Source organism: Prionailurus bengalensis, chromosome B3, assembly GCF_016509475.1.
Source record: "Prionailurus bengalensis isolate Pbe53 chromosome B3, Fcat_Pben_1.1_paternal_pri, whole genome shotgun sequence".
NCBI classification, from domain to species: Eukaryota; Metazoa; Chordata; class Mammalia; order Carnivora; family Felidae; genus Prionailurus; species Prionailurus bengalensis.
Window position 1 is genome coordinate 116,763,607 of NC_057355.1, and position 15,801 is coordinate 116,779,407.

Genomic DNA, 15,801 nt, shown 5'->3' on the forward strand with positions numbered 1-15,801 from the left:
CATGGTCAGGAACTTAGAAGGAACATGATTTGAAAATAAGTGACAAAGAAATTTAGGAAAGAGGCATGTGGATCGGACTCTCTGAATGGCCAAAAAAACACAAACATATTTGTGTCCCATGTGAATGCTCACCAAAGGGTTACCTCAGCAGATGATTTTAACAAATAGAATGACCCATTCTGTGGATACCAGTCAGCCTCTTTCCCCAGTCACCCATCATGACCCAATGGTTTCATGAACTTCATTAAAGTAGTTATGGTTGCAGTGTGGCAGTTACACTTGGGCTCAGCAACAAAGACTTCCACTCACTATGCATGACCAGGCTACAGCAACAATTAATTGCCCAATCTGCAGTGGTAAGGCCAACATCGAGCCCTGAGTATGGCACCTTTCTCTGAGGTAATCAGCCAGCTACCTGCATGTCAGAAGGTGGTCCATCACATTGAACTGTTTCCATCAGGGAAGGGGCAACATTTTATCCTTACTGGAGTGGACACTATGCATACAGATTTTCCTTCCCTGAACACAATGCTTCCATGGACTTACAGAAAGCTTTATTCATCATCACTGTATTCTACACAGCATTGCTTCTGATCAAGGAACTCACTTCACAGCAAAAGAAGTGCAGCAATGGGCCCATGGTCATGGAATTCTCTGGTATTACCATGTTCCCCACCATCTTGAAGAAGCTGTCTTTTTGTTTGTTTGCTTGTTTATTTGAGAGAGAGAGTGGGGGGGGGGGCGGTGAGGGGCAGAGAGCGAGGGAGACACAGAAACCAAACCAGGCTCCAGGCTCTGAGCTGTCAGCACAGAACCCAACCAGAGCTTGAACTCACGAACCACAAGATCATGATCTGAGCCGAAGTCGGACACTTAACCAACTGAGCCAACCAGGTGTCCCTTGAAGAAGCTGTCTTAATAGAATGGTGGAATAACCTTTTCAAGACTAAGTCACAGCACCAGCTAGATGGCAATACCTTGCAGGACTGAGGCCAGGCTCTCCAGAAGGCTGTATATGCCCTGAATTAGTGTCCAACATATGATGTTATTTCTCTCATAGCCCAGATTCATGGGTCCAGGAATCAAGAGGTGGAAATGGGAGTGGCAGAAGTCACTATTAACCTTAATGACCTACCAGCAAAAGTTTTGCTTCCTGTTCCCACAACTTCATGTTTTGCTGGCTCAGAAGGCTTAGTCCCAGAGGGAACAGTACTTCTCCCAGGAGACAAACGATTCCATTGACTGTAAGCCAAGACTGCCACCTGGCCACTTTGGGCTCCTCATGCCTCTGAATCCACAGGCAATGAAGGGAGTTATGGTGATGGTTGGGGTGATTAATCCTGCTAACCAAAGGGAAATTGGACTACTACTTCACAGTAAATCAGTCAGAGTAAAATGGCAAGTAAGAGTGTCTGGAATACAGCAGATCCCCTAACATGTCTTTCAGTACTACAATGCCCTGTGACTAAGGTCAGTGGAAAACTACAACCCAATCCAGGCAGAACTATTAATGGTTCAGACCATTTAGGAATGAGGGTTTTGGGTCACACCACCAGATAAATAACTATGATCAGATGAAGTACTTGCTGAAGGCAAAGGCAATAGAATGGGAGGTGGAAGAAGATGGTTACAAATACCAGCTAGAGTCTCCAGATGTCAGCTATTTAGGATAGCCTCGGTTGCCTTCCCAGGTCACCCCACACCCAGTGAATGAGCAAGAGAGGGTATGAAGACCTGGCCATTTTGGGCCAAATCTGTCACGCAGTATTTATTCCAGAGCTTGCTGCTGGGCTGGCCATGGCTTCAGTGCAGTACCATTTCTCTCTGCACAACTGACTTCCTCCCCTTTTCACAGTAGTTGGTCCCTATCAAAATCTCACAATCTAAGCTCTAACTTTGCTTCTGACTATCACAGTGAAATAACTACTGAAAGCACTTGATAGCCCGAGGGTGAGGGGAACAAAGGAAAGAACAAAGGAAAGTGGTTTATCAATATGCCGGTGATTCAAAGAGGTCCCTTGCAGAGCAGGGCAAGGGACCAGTTGCTGGTCAGAAATCAGAGGAGGACCACCCTGCTAAGCTCAGAGCTGCACGTCAGACCTCTGAGGGTGTCAGTGACCAAGAATGAAGGTGGTTCTAAAGAGCCAACAAAACTGGAGTCCAAAACCAAACTTGGCTACTAGAATGAATGGCCCCAGCCAAAATGATAGAGCTACTTTCGGCACACAGAAACGTAACTCCTTTCCCCCCTCATCCAGCACTCTAGGCTACTTCTACTGCCCTCTGTTGGTACAGTTACCCACAAGAAAACAGGTGGAACAGAAGTGGGATCTGTAGAGGCATATCCCTAACATTACATCTAGAGCACAAAGGTGGGAGGAGGATTAGAGCTGATAGACACCAGCTTAAAAATATTTCCTTGCTGTGCCTTTGCCCAGGAAATAAAAACAGACGACTTCCGAGGGAAAAAAAATGAAGTTTTAATATTGCTTAAAACATGAAGAGTAAGAAAGTACATGCTAGAAATCCTCTGGTGTGATATTAATGCTTATGATCCTGATATGAGGGATCCTTAAATTTTTCTTTAACAGTCAGACATGCTCTAATGTTTCTGTACTATTAAAAGAAGTGCTAGATATTTGTTTAACGCGACAGGAGTTTTTAGCTTTCCTCTTCCTCCTCCCGCTCCTCCTCTTCATTCAAAATTTTCTTACCAAGTATAATCAGGAAAAGTAAAACGAAAAGAGTTAAAGGAATGAACCACAATAATATCAGGTAGTCCAACCATTTCTCTCCTTCTGATGCCACCTGGTTCTGAGGAGGTGGCCCACTGTCAATACTGCCTCCATGGCCCACATGCTGGCACTTGGGAGGTGCCCATCCATAGTTGCAGTGGCAATGCTGTTTGTTATTGCAGACTCCGTTCATGTGGCAGGTCTCATCAGCCTGACAGCGTCGCGGTGGATAGGTCATGTTGACACACTTCTTGTGGATGCATATCTTTTTTTGACCACACACTGTGCCATCTTTCACTTGGCCAATATCAGGTATGGACATCCCTACGTGATAATCAGTGCCCCAGCAAGTGATGTTTTTGAGGTGAAGTTGATGCACTGTAGAATGCTGTATCAGACTAGGAATTACTTCCACATTCTCACACTGTACTCTCCCACAGAGAATATCAGGGGCCTCACATTTTATGTATATTAGGTCTGTGATATCACAGTGACCAAATCGATTTCCTTGGGTGTTGATTTCTCTGTAGCATCTCTGAGATGCACTCCTTGCGTCTTTGCCAAAAATCTCCCTGCACTGCTTGTCATGGTTGGGACATCTCCCTTCATAGCAGTAGGCATCATCACCACAGGGAACCCCGTCCTGCACGTATACATCTTCTGGGCACAGATGAGATGTCCCATTACACCATTCGGGGAGGTCACATTCACTTATCTGGTGTCTGCACACGGTCCCCGATGGCATGAACTTGCAGTCTTTGCAACAAATTCCAAAAGTACAAGCAGCTCCAGGCTTCAGAGTACAGTTCAACAGACAACAGGGGTCATTTAAACACTGGTGTATGGTGCCACAGTCACACTCCTCTCCTTCTTCAATCACTAAGTTCCCACAAAACTGTCCCATAGAGATATTTGCAGAGTGTGGAGATGACTTAATACATGATCCTCTAGAGAGAGTATTGTCCCAGTACCGGGCATAACTGCAATTGCTGAACTTAGTTGTCACCTTCCGGGAAGGATACATTAGGCACCACTGAAGCCCACACACACATTGCTCAGTGTCATGAAGCATACCCAAATTATGACCAAGTTCATGGGACACAGTAAGTGCAAAATAAAACAGACTGTCTCCTTCAAAAACATCAACTCCACTATTAAAAGGGCGTTGGCATATCCCTCCAACGTAGGCAACTCCAAGCTTTGTGCCAAAACGTTTTTTTATGAAAAGATGGGCAGTGTCATGGTGCAGTCGGGCATCAAGATTGACAGACTTCCAAAGGGCAAAATCCTCCACAAGCTGATCTATCTGATCAGCGACAACTAGGTTTCTTTCACTCCAGATTTCAATCCCAGTCAAAACTACATCAACCTCCAAAGAGTAATATAAGATATCTAGTATATTGATAACATCAAATACTTCACGCTGTACTACGGACACGTTACTTTCGTAGTACAGGAATCGATTATGGTCCATGACTACACCCAGCTCAAGAAACCGCAAGTGGGTCCACCAGCTGGCATAAGAACTTTGTATCAGAGTAGAATTATGTGAGGCTCTCAACTGCAAATGTCGTGCTATTTCCTCTTCTGTTAGCCCACATCTCATAGGTGGGAGTTGTGTATCATCACTATCTATCTTATATACCAGGTGTTCAAATGTGGCAGAAAACCTAACTGGCTCAATTTCATAAGCAAGGTCATTTATCTGCAGCATTCCTCGAAAACCTCCAGAACAGGTACTGAGGGCAACCAGGGATTCAGGGACTCCTTCCACATAACCATGATAGTAGCAGTCGTCGGGAACAAAAGGCTGATCCTGGTGGAGGGCTTGCTGGTCTGTGTAGGTGAACACCAGGAAGTGTTTAGAAATCAAGAGCTTCTTGACCTTCATGTGGACAATGTGTCTCTGGCCCCCAAACTGCAAGCTGTAGGAGAGCCAGCCTGGAGCCTTTATACCTCTGTCCCTGCCAGTCACCTTCAAGGGGACCACCAATTCTGGGGAGGAGAAGTGCTGGGAGGGCCTGTCTTGAGAGTGGCCAGAAATGAACAGAGACATCCCAACCCAGAGTAGCAGAAGAGTGATCCTGATGGGCACCAAGGCCTCACCCACTGCCATTATGGAGTTGTCATTATGAAGCCACCTGTCCAGGGCAGAAGAGGGCAGGGTATGAGGTACTGCTGGTCTGGCTCCTCCCTCTGAGCTGCTTAGGGTGCAGGGTTGACCTTTATGGATCTGTGTCCTAGAAGAGGTGGACCATCAGAGCTGCAGTGCTGAAAGTGGAAATAAAAAAGAAGAGCTAGGATGGGGTTGGTGGGGTAAGAAGGGTGGGATAGAGAGAGAAGAAAGTGAGGTAAAAGTGATTCTTCAATTGGAATGAGGCTAGAATTAATAAAATGCCCGAGACTGTCATATACATATACATATATACATATGCACATATATGAATATATACATATGCACATATATACATATGTGTGTGTGTGTGTGTGTGTGTGTGTGTGTGTGTGTGTAGGCAGGCAGGGGGTGGTAGAGGACAGGTTTCTAGAGGAAGAAATGAAGGAGGTTAGTCATAAATAATGGTTGAAACTGGATGGTGGATAGATAAAAATTGATTACATACTGTTTTCTAAACATGTAAACCGGCAATGAAATTTTCCCTATTAAAAGACAGACATCTGACTTCCCGATTGCTCCTCCAACCAAAAATCTACCAATACCCTACTATCTTCAGGAAGCATGTGGACAACCCATCCAAAACCCACCGACTTTTTTGTCTCTTTTTTCCACACAGTTTATTCTATCTCCCCTTTACTTGTGCAGGACATCTGATCTCCCATTGTATCCGAGGTTAGCAGTCAGAGTAAGTGTCACTTAAGGGACTCATTAATTTTGGGAGACCCCTTCCAATCAAGACAGATTTTTATTTTAAGATGCATTCTTATCTGTAGAAAAACTCTGGACATCCAAAGAAAGGCAGCCACACTGATAGGGAAGCAGGGAATGCGTTGCTATTTTGAGACAAGGCAAACAGCCCAACTGCCTCCAATCACAGCATGCAGGCAGCAGCCTTCTCTCTACCCAGCTCAGCTGCATCATGCTTTCAATCATAAGAGACTCATCTTAGATGTATAAATATAGATTCTATTCTATATTTTTTCATGGCCAGTGATTTAGCTGAATTCTCTAGAGAAAGATGGATTGAGAAGCTTAAACCTAGAGTCAGTTCATTGAAACGTTCAAAAGGCCACACACAGTTCAAGCGGACTTATGTCATTCCTGTTGAAAACATAAATTTTGGTTCAGGCAAAAGTTAAATTTGTTCATTCACTAACTTTCATTAAAAGTATCAATAATTTATTGAATATTTGAAAGCAAAAATTAAATTTGGAGACAACTGGAACATATATACTGGTGACATGAATATTCTAAATAAGTACACAAATGGGATCAGCAGTATAGAGTATGAAAAATATCCTTAGCATTATAATGTCAAGAACTCCTGTCCACATTTGGATGCTTTTTCAGAACTAATGGATGGCTACTGGAAGCCAAGCATACTAAATGAATCCTTTCAGGGAAAGGATCTCTGGTAGAGGTGAAATCCTAATTACTAGATTTCCTCTCCATTTCTCTCTTCATAATATACTTGGTATATGCTACAGATCTGGGAATATTAAGATGAGAATGTCAATCAGAGAGAGACAAATACCCTATGTAGAATTTAAGATACCAAACAGATGAACGTAACAGGAAGGGGTGGGGGAATAGAAGAGAGGGAAACAAACCACAAGAGACTCTTAATGATAGAGAACAAACTGAGGGTTGCTGGAGGGAGGTGGGTGGGGGATGGGCTAGATGGGTGATGGGTACTAAGGAGGGCCCTTGTTGGGATGAGCACTGGGTGTTGTATGTAAGTGATGAATCACTGAATTCCACTCCTGAAGCCAATATTGTATTGTATGTTAACAACTAAAACTTAAGGGGCGCCTGGGTGGCGCAGTCGGTTAAGCGTCCGACTTCAGCCAGGTCACGATCTCGCGGTCTGTGAGTTCGAGCCCCGCGTCCGGCTCTGGGCTGATGGCTCAGAGCCTGGAGCCTGTTTCTGATTCTATGTCTCCCTCTCTCTCTGCCCCTCCCCTGTTCATGCTCTGTCTCTCTCTGTCCCAAAAATAAATAAACGTTGAAAAAAAATTAAAAAAAAAAAACAAACTTAAAATTAAAAAGAATAAATTATATTTAAAAAAGGATGAGAATGTGTGAGTTGGAAGCGGGATATTCAAGATAAAGCATTAGATGGACGCCTGGGTAGCTTAGTCGGTTAAGCATCTGACTCTTGATTCCTGCTCAGGTCCCACATCTCTGCCCCTCCCCTGCTTGTGCACATGCGCACATGAGTGCATGCTCAAACACATACGTGTGCTCTCTCTCTCTCTCTCAAAAAAAAAAAAAAGAAAAGATAAAGCATTATAAAAAGGAGAATAACCTATATTAAGCTTTGTCATAAATATGATGCAGTAATAATAGAAAAGTTCATTGCTGAGAATCTTTGAGACACATCAGACTGTCAGCATTGCATTGCTCCAAAGATGAGCCTTGAAGGAACACTGTGTGACCACAAACCACGTGAACCGATGTCACTCCAAAGCCCTCCTTTCTACGGTTACCAGCACTTCAAGCAGTGTTAAGGTTTTCCTCTTAATCAATACTTAGCTCTTCTATTTCCAGCAGCTATTTCAAATTGCCCCGAACCCTTATCTTCCCATGTCTCCTCTCATGCCTAGTCACAGACTCATTTCAGTGTTTCTCAAGCTTAGGCCACAAGCCATACAGGGTCACGAAGTCAATTTAGTGAGCCACAACCAATTGACACATGACTAAATATCAGAGAGCCTCACACAGATCAGCACCCCCTGCTGTTACCTACCACCACAGAAGCTATAGCAGCATTCTATTGACACTTGTTATATAATCATCAATTATTTCCTGAACTCCAAAACTAAAATTTATAGCTGGAGATGGGATCTGCACATTATATTTCTCCGTTGTTACTTGGCTTCCTGAAGTTTTATCAACACGGATTCGAGAGAGAGAATAAAACGCAAGAAAAGAGGACAAGGAACTTGTCATTACCTATCTGCCTACCTGCTGTTACGTTCCGTAAATTCCCAGCCATGATGCCTTGCTCTGGTGGGGAGAGTTGGTTACCACATTCCCAGAACCAGCTCCATTAAGCCCTAACAAAGGTATGAGTACTAGATGAACAGTGTGCCCTTCTCAGAAGTCTGAGCACCAGATGTACAGAACCATCCTCCAGTACCCCGGGTGACCCACACTAGCTAGCCAGTGTCCCTTCCTCAGATGTTCCAGGCATACCACAAAGCACCCTGATATAAGCCCCATGTGTATAGCACTTCTCTCTCTGAGATCTGAGTCACAATTCTGGAAGACCTTCTTCTAAGTTGCTAAGTATCAGCTCACCAAGTCCCCCAGTACCAGCTCAGCATCACCTTATGGGAAGAACAGCTATTAGCTCTACAGAACCCCTTTTCTGATTTCCTAAGTTACCAACGTGACCAGAGCAAAGCCCTATCTTCTACAGTCCAGATCTATGAGGCCCATTATGAAACTATCCATTTATGATAACCCCATCCTCTGCCCTTCCCTACCCCCCCCCCCAATCTTAGGCATAGAGCTTTTTCTAGCAACTAATACCTCTGTGTACCTCAGCACTTCCTTTTCATCTTTCCAATCCTTTAGAAACTTTTCAAGAATTCCTTTAGATTAATTACTCTTGGTAGGCTTTTCTTTCCTGGACTAGATCTTGACAGCTACAGGACTTGGTACCAAGAGTGCTGCCAAGAGAGACAGACACCATGGGACTCTGGGATTGGTATGGGCATGTCCATGGCTTTACACACTGCTGAACTCCTGTCCAATGGGGAATGAGCATGCAATGACATCACAATGAACTGAATTACCAGCCAATGTTTACTGTGATGAAGTGTACTACTGAAGCAAATGTGTAGGCACCAAGTGTGATGATGGCTGAAGCAAATGTGTGGGGACCAAGTGTGATGATGGCTGGAAGTACCTCAAAGACTGTTCTGGAGAATTTGCACAGTGAGGCTCAAGGCTCTAAACTCTCAGCTCAAAGAGCTGATAATGATAGACCTAAAAGAATCTCTCATTGGTTTTGGCCATAGAGTCAGTTTTACCAAAAAAAAAAAAAAAAAAAATCAAACTTTAATCGTGAAGTTACAGAGCCACAACATAAGTTGAATGTGTAGATTTGCCAAGACTCTGATGGGAAAGTTAGAACACTGAGAAGGCAAAAAACCTTGACGCTTGCAAAGAAGAACTCCAGATGGACTTAACTGATTCTGAGTATCTTGATCCTCCCAAGTGTCCCTGAGTCTCAGTTACTGGGAGAGAAGCCAGTCCGAAGAGCCTAGACACCTATAGCTTGAGACCCTGTCCCTTCTGTGGAAGTTACTCTGCAAGGAGATACCTAGTCTCCTGAAGACATACTCTTACCATCCTTTATTGGCTCTAGATGCAAATCAGAATCTAATTCAACACGTTCCAGGGGAACAAATTCAACATCTGAATTGAGAGGAAGGAACTTCTACACCAAAATAATGACAATATCTTACTAATTTGTATTGCCAAAAAGGGGGCGGGGGCATTATATTAATAACAGAAAAGCTAAAGTAGTTAAAGATATATTTAGTGTGATAAAATTCAACACAAATTTGTATTTATTTAATAAATACCTTCAAAATATATAAAGAAAACATTGAGAAATCAAAAAGAAATAGAAAAATACAAAATCTACTTGTAAATATTAACATACTTCTCTCAGCAACTGAGAGAAAAAGCACCCACGAAAAAAGGATAAGGAAATAGAAGATTTAAGCAAGGCTAATCAAATTAACCTGACACATACAAAACACTACAGCCAACAACTGCAGAACAGGTATTAGGTTCAATGGCACATGAGATATTTAGCAAAATAGATGATATCCATGGTCATAAAGGAAGTCTCAACAAATGGTAAAAATAGAAATCGCATAATATATGTTCCTTAACTACAGAATTTTTAAAAACTGGATAGGAAAAAGAGCTAGAAAATAGCCATTTCTTTCAAAATTAAAGAAAAGCTTTCTAAATAAGCCATGGTCCAAGTATGATCAAAATATGTAATTAAAAATATTTTGGACTGAATGAAAATACAACATATTAAATTTGTAGAATACAGTTAAAGCAATGCTTATATGGAAATTTCTGTATTTCAAGGTATATATTAGAAAAGGATAGTAGGGGTGCCTGGGTGGCTCAGTTGCTTAAGCCTCTGACTCCTGATTCCAGTTCAGGTCATGGTCTCACAGTTTGTGAGTTCGAGTCCCACATCGAGCTCTGTGCGGACAGTGTAGAGCCTGCTTGAGATTCTCTCTCTCTTCTTCTCTCTGTCCCTCCTCCATGCTCTCACTCTCTTTCTCTCAAAAATAGATATTTTTTTAAAAAAGGAGAAAGATTGAAAATATTTTATGTAACATATAATGTCACAAAGCTAGAAAGATGAGAGCTAATTAAACTTTAATAGATAAAAATTTAAAATAAACACGGGACGGGGGGCCTAGGTGGCTCAATCAGTTGAGTATCTGATTCTTGGTTTCTGCTGGAGTCATGATCCCAGCATTATGGGATCGAGCCCCACGTGTGCTCCATGCTGAGTGTGGAGCCTGGTTGAGATGCTCTCTCTCTCTCTTCCCTTGCCCCTCTCCCCTGCTAATGCTCTCTCTCTCTCTCTCTCTCTAAAATAATAAAATAAAATAAAATAAAATTAAATTAAATTAAAAATAAATAAAAATAAAGATGGGAGTACAAAACAACAAAACAAAAATATACTAAAAAGAAAATAAAGTCAAACTCTGGTTCCTTATAAGGAACTGACAAACACTTAGCAGTATTGATCAAGAACTAAATTGAAAAAATACAAATTGCCAGTAAGTGTTCCTATAGTAGTTTCTATTATGTATAAAATAATAATAATAATAATAATAATAATAATGATGATGATGATGCAGTGGTCTGGAACTGGACCAGCAATATCTCAAGAAATGCCTGTATTTAATCTTCCCTCTTCTGTATAATTACCGTACAGCCTGCAGTCACCCTTTGAAATCAACGTTGTTAAGTTAGCTTTGGTACTTGGCCAATCAGTAGGCTGAATATTAGGACAATGGAGACAGAGGTTGTGGGTGATAGGTGTTGGTTGAAATTATCAAGGGGGATTTTGTGTGTGTGACCAAAAGTATTATACAGAGGGTTTCATTTTGGTTTTAAGAATTTTAAAATTGCAAATCAAAAAGCCTAGTTCTGTAGGCATTTCAGTTCAGTTTCTAGCTCTGATTTCTTCTTTTTTATGTATAAATCAGACTACATTTAGCAATAATTTTAAGGGGCCTTTGACTGGTCCCATTTACAAAATTGATTAATTAAACATTTAAGCTGCTTATAAAAGATAATGGAAATTTAAACACAGGAATAAATTTGTCAATAAGTTTGAAAATTTAAGCAAATTTTCATGGGAAAATTTGGGAAACTTCCTGGGGAAAATTCCTTGAAAAACCAAACAAAAGTAATAGAAAAATTAAACAGTTCTACATTAATTAGAGTTTGAATCTATATGAAAAATATAAATTAAAAACAATATACCCTTTCACAAAATCTCTGGTATAGTGGGTTCTCAAAGTGTTTTTTGAGGTAATACAAATGACTGAATAGTGATAAAACAGAGACATACCCTAATCAAACTTTACTAATTAAGTTTCAGCAATTGCTTCAACAGTAGTAACCTAAGAGCAATGACTGAATGTTTAGGAATTACAGGCATTTGTGCCATGATCAAAGGCTTTGAAGATACAGGGATAATGATAACCAATCACACCCATATTTAACTCACTTATTTTGCATGTGCAAGTGGGTTGAAGAGTTACTACTAATTTTCTTAAACAAGGCAGGGGTGATTATAATTACACCTGCTCTTTCAGTTCTGATTTGTTTACTCACAACCCAACACAACTAAATCTATTATGTAGGTAATAATTATGTAGCTAATAATAGTTATGAAGGGTTGAAAGCAAAAGATAAATCATATGAACACCAAGATATAAAAAAGAGAGCAAACATTAACAAAAATAAATCTGATGAAAACATATTAGAAGATGACAAGGTGAATAGAATTGTTGGATCACTATATTGTACACCTCAAATTAATACAACACTATTCATTAATTATACTGGAATTAAAAAGATTGTTTTAATTTAAAAAAACTGACAAGGGGCACCATGGTCAGTCAGTTAAGCCTCTGATTCTTGATTTTGGCTTAGGTCATGATCTCATGGTTCATGAGTTCAAGCCCTGTGTTGGGCTCTATACTGATAGTGTAGAGCCTGCTTGGGATTCTCTTTCCCTCTTTCTCTGCCCCTCCCCAACTCATGCTTGCTCGCTCTCTCTCAAAATAAATAAATAAACTTAAAAGAAAAAAGATGATAAGGGAAATATTGACAAAGATAAAGAGGTATCAATCAAGGTAAAGAGGAACAATATTTAATATAGGAAGAAACATTCCATGGTATTTTGTATGCACCTAATAGCAGAGCTTCAAAATATGTGAAGCAAGAGTTGAGAGGTCAAAAAGAAGAAATAAAAAACCCAGTATCATATTTGGAGACCTTTACTTAGAACAAGCAAGAAAATAAGACAGAATTAAATGACATTAAAGTGTCCCAATCAATACATACAGAACACTATACTCAAAAACTGCAGGATACACATCATTTTCAAATGTATGTAGGGCATTTACCAAAACTGATGACATTCATGGCATAAAGCAATTCTAAAAGAATACAAATTATACAACAGATGCACTTTTGGTTTCTGCTCTGGCATGTAAAAAGCTTGCAAATCATCACTCCCACCCTCACAAAAAGAAAAAAACACGAAAAAACTGAAAAATCAATGACCTTTCTTAGGTCCATCAGACCAATGAGACCACAGGACAAACAAACTGGATAAAGCAGAGAATAGGGATGAGCTTACCTAAAGCAGAAGTGGTTGGAGCCAATGACGCGTAAATGGTGACTTCAGTGAATTCCTGGAGTGTTGACTAACATCGTTATTAAAAACTCTTGAGGTCTCACTCTAAGGGGAGCCTCTATACTGCCATAAGTCTGATCTCCAAAAAATCTACCAGATACTCATAATAAAAATCAGGGGGAAAAAAATCACTAAATGTTTGACCAAGAAGAGGAGAAAAGCAATCCGGGGACATATGGTGAAGGTAACAGTAACCACTTTGAAATACACCCAGAGTGTCCTCAAAACAAAGGCCTACCCAGCAAGGGGAACAACTTCACCAGAGCCTTATTCAACTTGAGGGAAGTGAAATTACCCAACTTCATCCCCCTTTAGCCTTCTTATGTCACCTAAGTTTGGGGATGGGGAGATAGGAGAGCTTAATGCCCAAGTTCACAGTCCAGGGGCACAGGACCACTACAAGACTGAGACCTAATCTAAGAACACAGAATGCTTCCCATTCTCCCACTCCTTATACCACATCAAAAGGGCTTCTGTACAAGTGGATTACACCTGAAAGAACTATAAAACATAGACTCTATTTTAAGGAGTTTCTCAGGAAATCCTAAGACAATATGGTAGACAAAAACAAGGACACTAGAAGAAATTGAAACTTCTCACATCTGCAGCTACAGGAAAGAATAAACACAGCCTAACTTCTGGTCAAATAAACACTAAAGGCCTATCTATCTCATTTTCTATTGCCCAATATATCATGTCTGGCTTTCAACAAAAAATTACAAAGCATGTTAAAAGGCAGGGGAAAAAAAAACAGTCTAAAAAACAAAGCAAGCATTAGAGTCAGACTCAGATATGGCAAGTTTTTGGAATTACCTGAATGGGAACTTAAATAACCATGATTAATATGCTAAGGGGTATAACAGAAAAAGTTGATAATATACAAGAATGAGTAATATAAGCAGAAAATGGAAACTCTAGGAAACAATCGAAAGGAAATGACAAGATATCAAAAACATGATCACAGATATGAAGAAGGCTTTTGATGGGCTCATGAGTAGACTGGAACATGGCCAAAGAAAGAATCAGTGAGAGCTTGAAGATATGTCAACAGAAACTTCCTAAACTGAAATGGAAAGAAAAAAAACTGGGGGTGTGTGGGGGGAGACTATCCAAGAACGGTGGTACAATTATAACAGGTGTAATATATACATAAAGGGACTAAAAATCAGAGAAGAGAAAAAGAAGCAGAAAAAAATATTTGCAGTAATAATGGCTGAGAATTTTTCCATAGTTAATGATAGAAACCACACCACACCAGGAATCTCAGAGAACTCCAAGCAGCAGAAAGAGCAAGGAAAGTAGACCTAGGGAAACGCTGAGTTTCTGGTGCAGCATGTACAGAGACTGGAAGTCATGACTCCATCAGAGCAAACAAGTAAAAAGCTGAACACACTAAAAATTACTAACTTCTTTGAGATCCATAAGAGAACTGAAGTCATGGAAAAACCGCTGTCTCCAAAACTGAAGAGACCAGCAGTGAATATGGAAACCCATAACTTTCCAGAGCAGAAAGCCACAAGCAGAAATATCTGTGGGAAACTGGAATGGATAGGAAAACTTAAACCATAACTGATGAATTACTGAAGGCTAGGCGTGGACAAGTCTGAGACTTAAAAATTATAGGGAAGGCCAGTTTAGAGGGCCCCTCACACTTCTGGGAGTTTTACCTCCATGAACCTGCCAGGTTCTCATGCTGACGTCAGAGAAAAATCCCCTTCTTGTTCTGGCAGGAAGAGATGAAAGTAGCCATAACTGAAATACATCCAGAGCATTCTATTCTTTTTCATAAGGCTTAAAGAACAACTATTTCCCACGGTCTAATCTACTGGGGTTATCAGCATCTAACTGGACTGGGGGGAAGGAAAATATAAGACTCTAACCTCCTCTAGTCATTCTATTCCGCCTAGGAGGGGTGGAGGAACTGAGAATAGTTGTGAGGGTCACAGTATAGCTGTACAGGGCTACTTAAAGATTCAGACCTAATCTGAAGATTCAGAATTTCCCCTCCCCCTATACCTTGCCACCGCATCACTAAAGGCCTACATACCAACACATACATATCCTTTTACCAAGTACATCATACCTTGATTATAACAAAAAATATTACAAGGTTTATTAAAGATAAAAAACATTTTGAAGAGACACAGCAAGCATCAGACCCAGATCAGATATGGCAGAGATGTTGGAAATATCAGACCAGAAATTTAAAGCAACTATGATCAACATGCTGAGAACTCTAATGTAAAAAGTACACAATATGGAAAAACAGTCATGTAAAGAGATGAAAATTCTAATAAAAGAATCTAAAAGAAATGCTAGAAATTGAAAACTCTATAATAGAAAGAATGCCTTGATGAGGTCATCAGTACATTGAACACGGCTGAGGAAAGAATCAGTCAATTCAAGAATGTATCAATAAAAGTGTTTAAACTGAAAGGAAAAAGAAAAGAAAATAGAACAGAATATCCAAGAACTGTTGAACCATTATAAATGATCTAACATGGGTATGATGGGTCTATCAGAAGAATAAGAAAGGAAAAAACATTCAGAATCCATGACAGAACATTCCCAAAGATTTGCCAGTAGCAAAAAGCAGTATGTTGGGGCACCTGGGTGGCTCAGTTGGTTAAGCATCCGACTTTGGCTCAGGTCATGATCTCACTGGGTTTGTGGGTTCGAGCCCCACGTCGGACTCTGTGCTGACAGCTCAGAGCCTGGAACCTCCTTTGGATTTTGTGTCTCCATCTCTCTGCCCCTCCCCCTCTTGCACTCTTTCTCTCTCACTCTCTCTCTCAAAAATAAATATTAAAACTTTTTTTTAAATCACTTTAAAGGTCAGTGGCCTAAACACACCAATTAAAAGACAGAGAGTTTTAAAGTGGATTAAAAACAACCCACCTATA

The 15,801-nt window shown here is 40.6% G+C and overlaps 1 protein-coding gene across 2 annotated transcripts; it reads right to left on the bottom strand.

Annotated features, from left to right (window-relative positions):
• Positions 1-2,456: 2,456 nt before the first annotated feature.
• Positions 2,457-8,946, bottom strand: LOC122469269 (disintegrin and metalloproteinase domain-containing protein 20-like). 2 transcript variants are annotated; one of them, XM_043556473.1, is made up of 2 exons: positions 8,459-8,946; positions 2,457-5,006 (listed from the first exon to the last, which is right to left on the bottom strand). In XM_043556473.1, the coding sequence occupies exon 2, from the start codon at positions 4,849-4,851 to the stop codon at positions 2,662-2,664; it is 2,190 nt and encodes a 729-aa protein (XP_043412408.1). In that variant the 5' UTR covers positions 4,852-5,006; positions 8,459-8,946; the 3' UTR covers positions 2,457-2,661. The 2 variants fall into 2 exon arrangements, with proteins under 2 accessions (XP_043412408.1, XP_043412409.1); XM_043556474.1 differs by having other exon boundaries at positions 2,457-5,032.
• Positions 8,947-15,801: the final 6,855 nt, after the last annotated feature.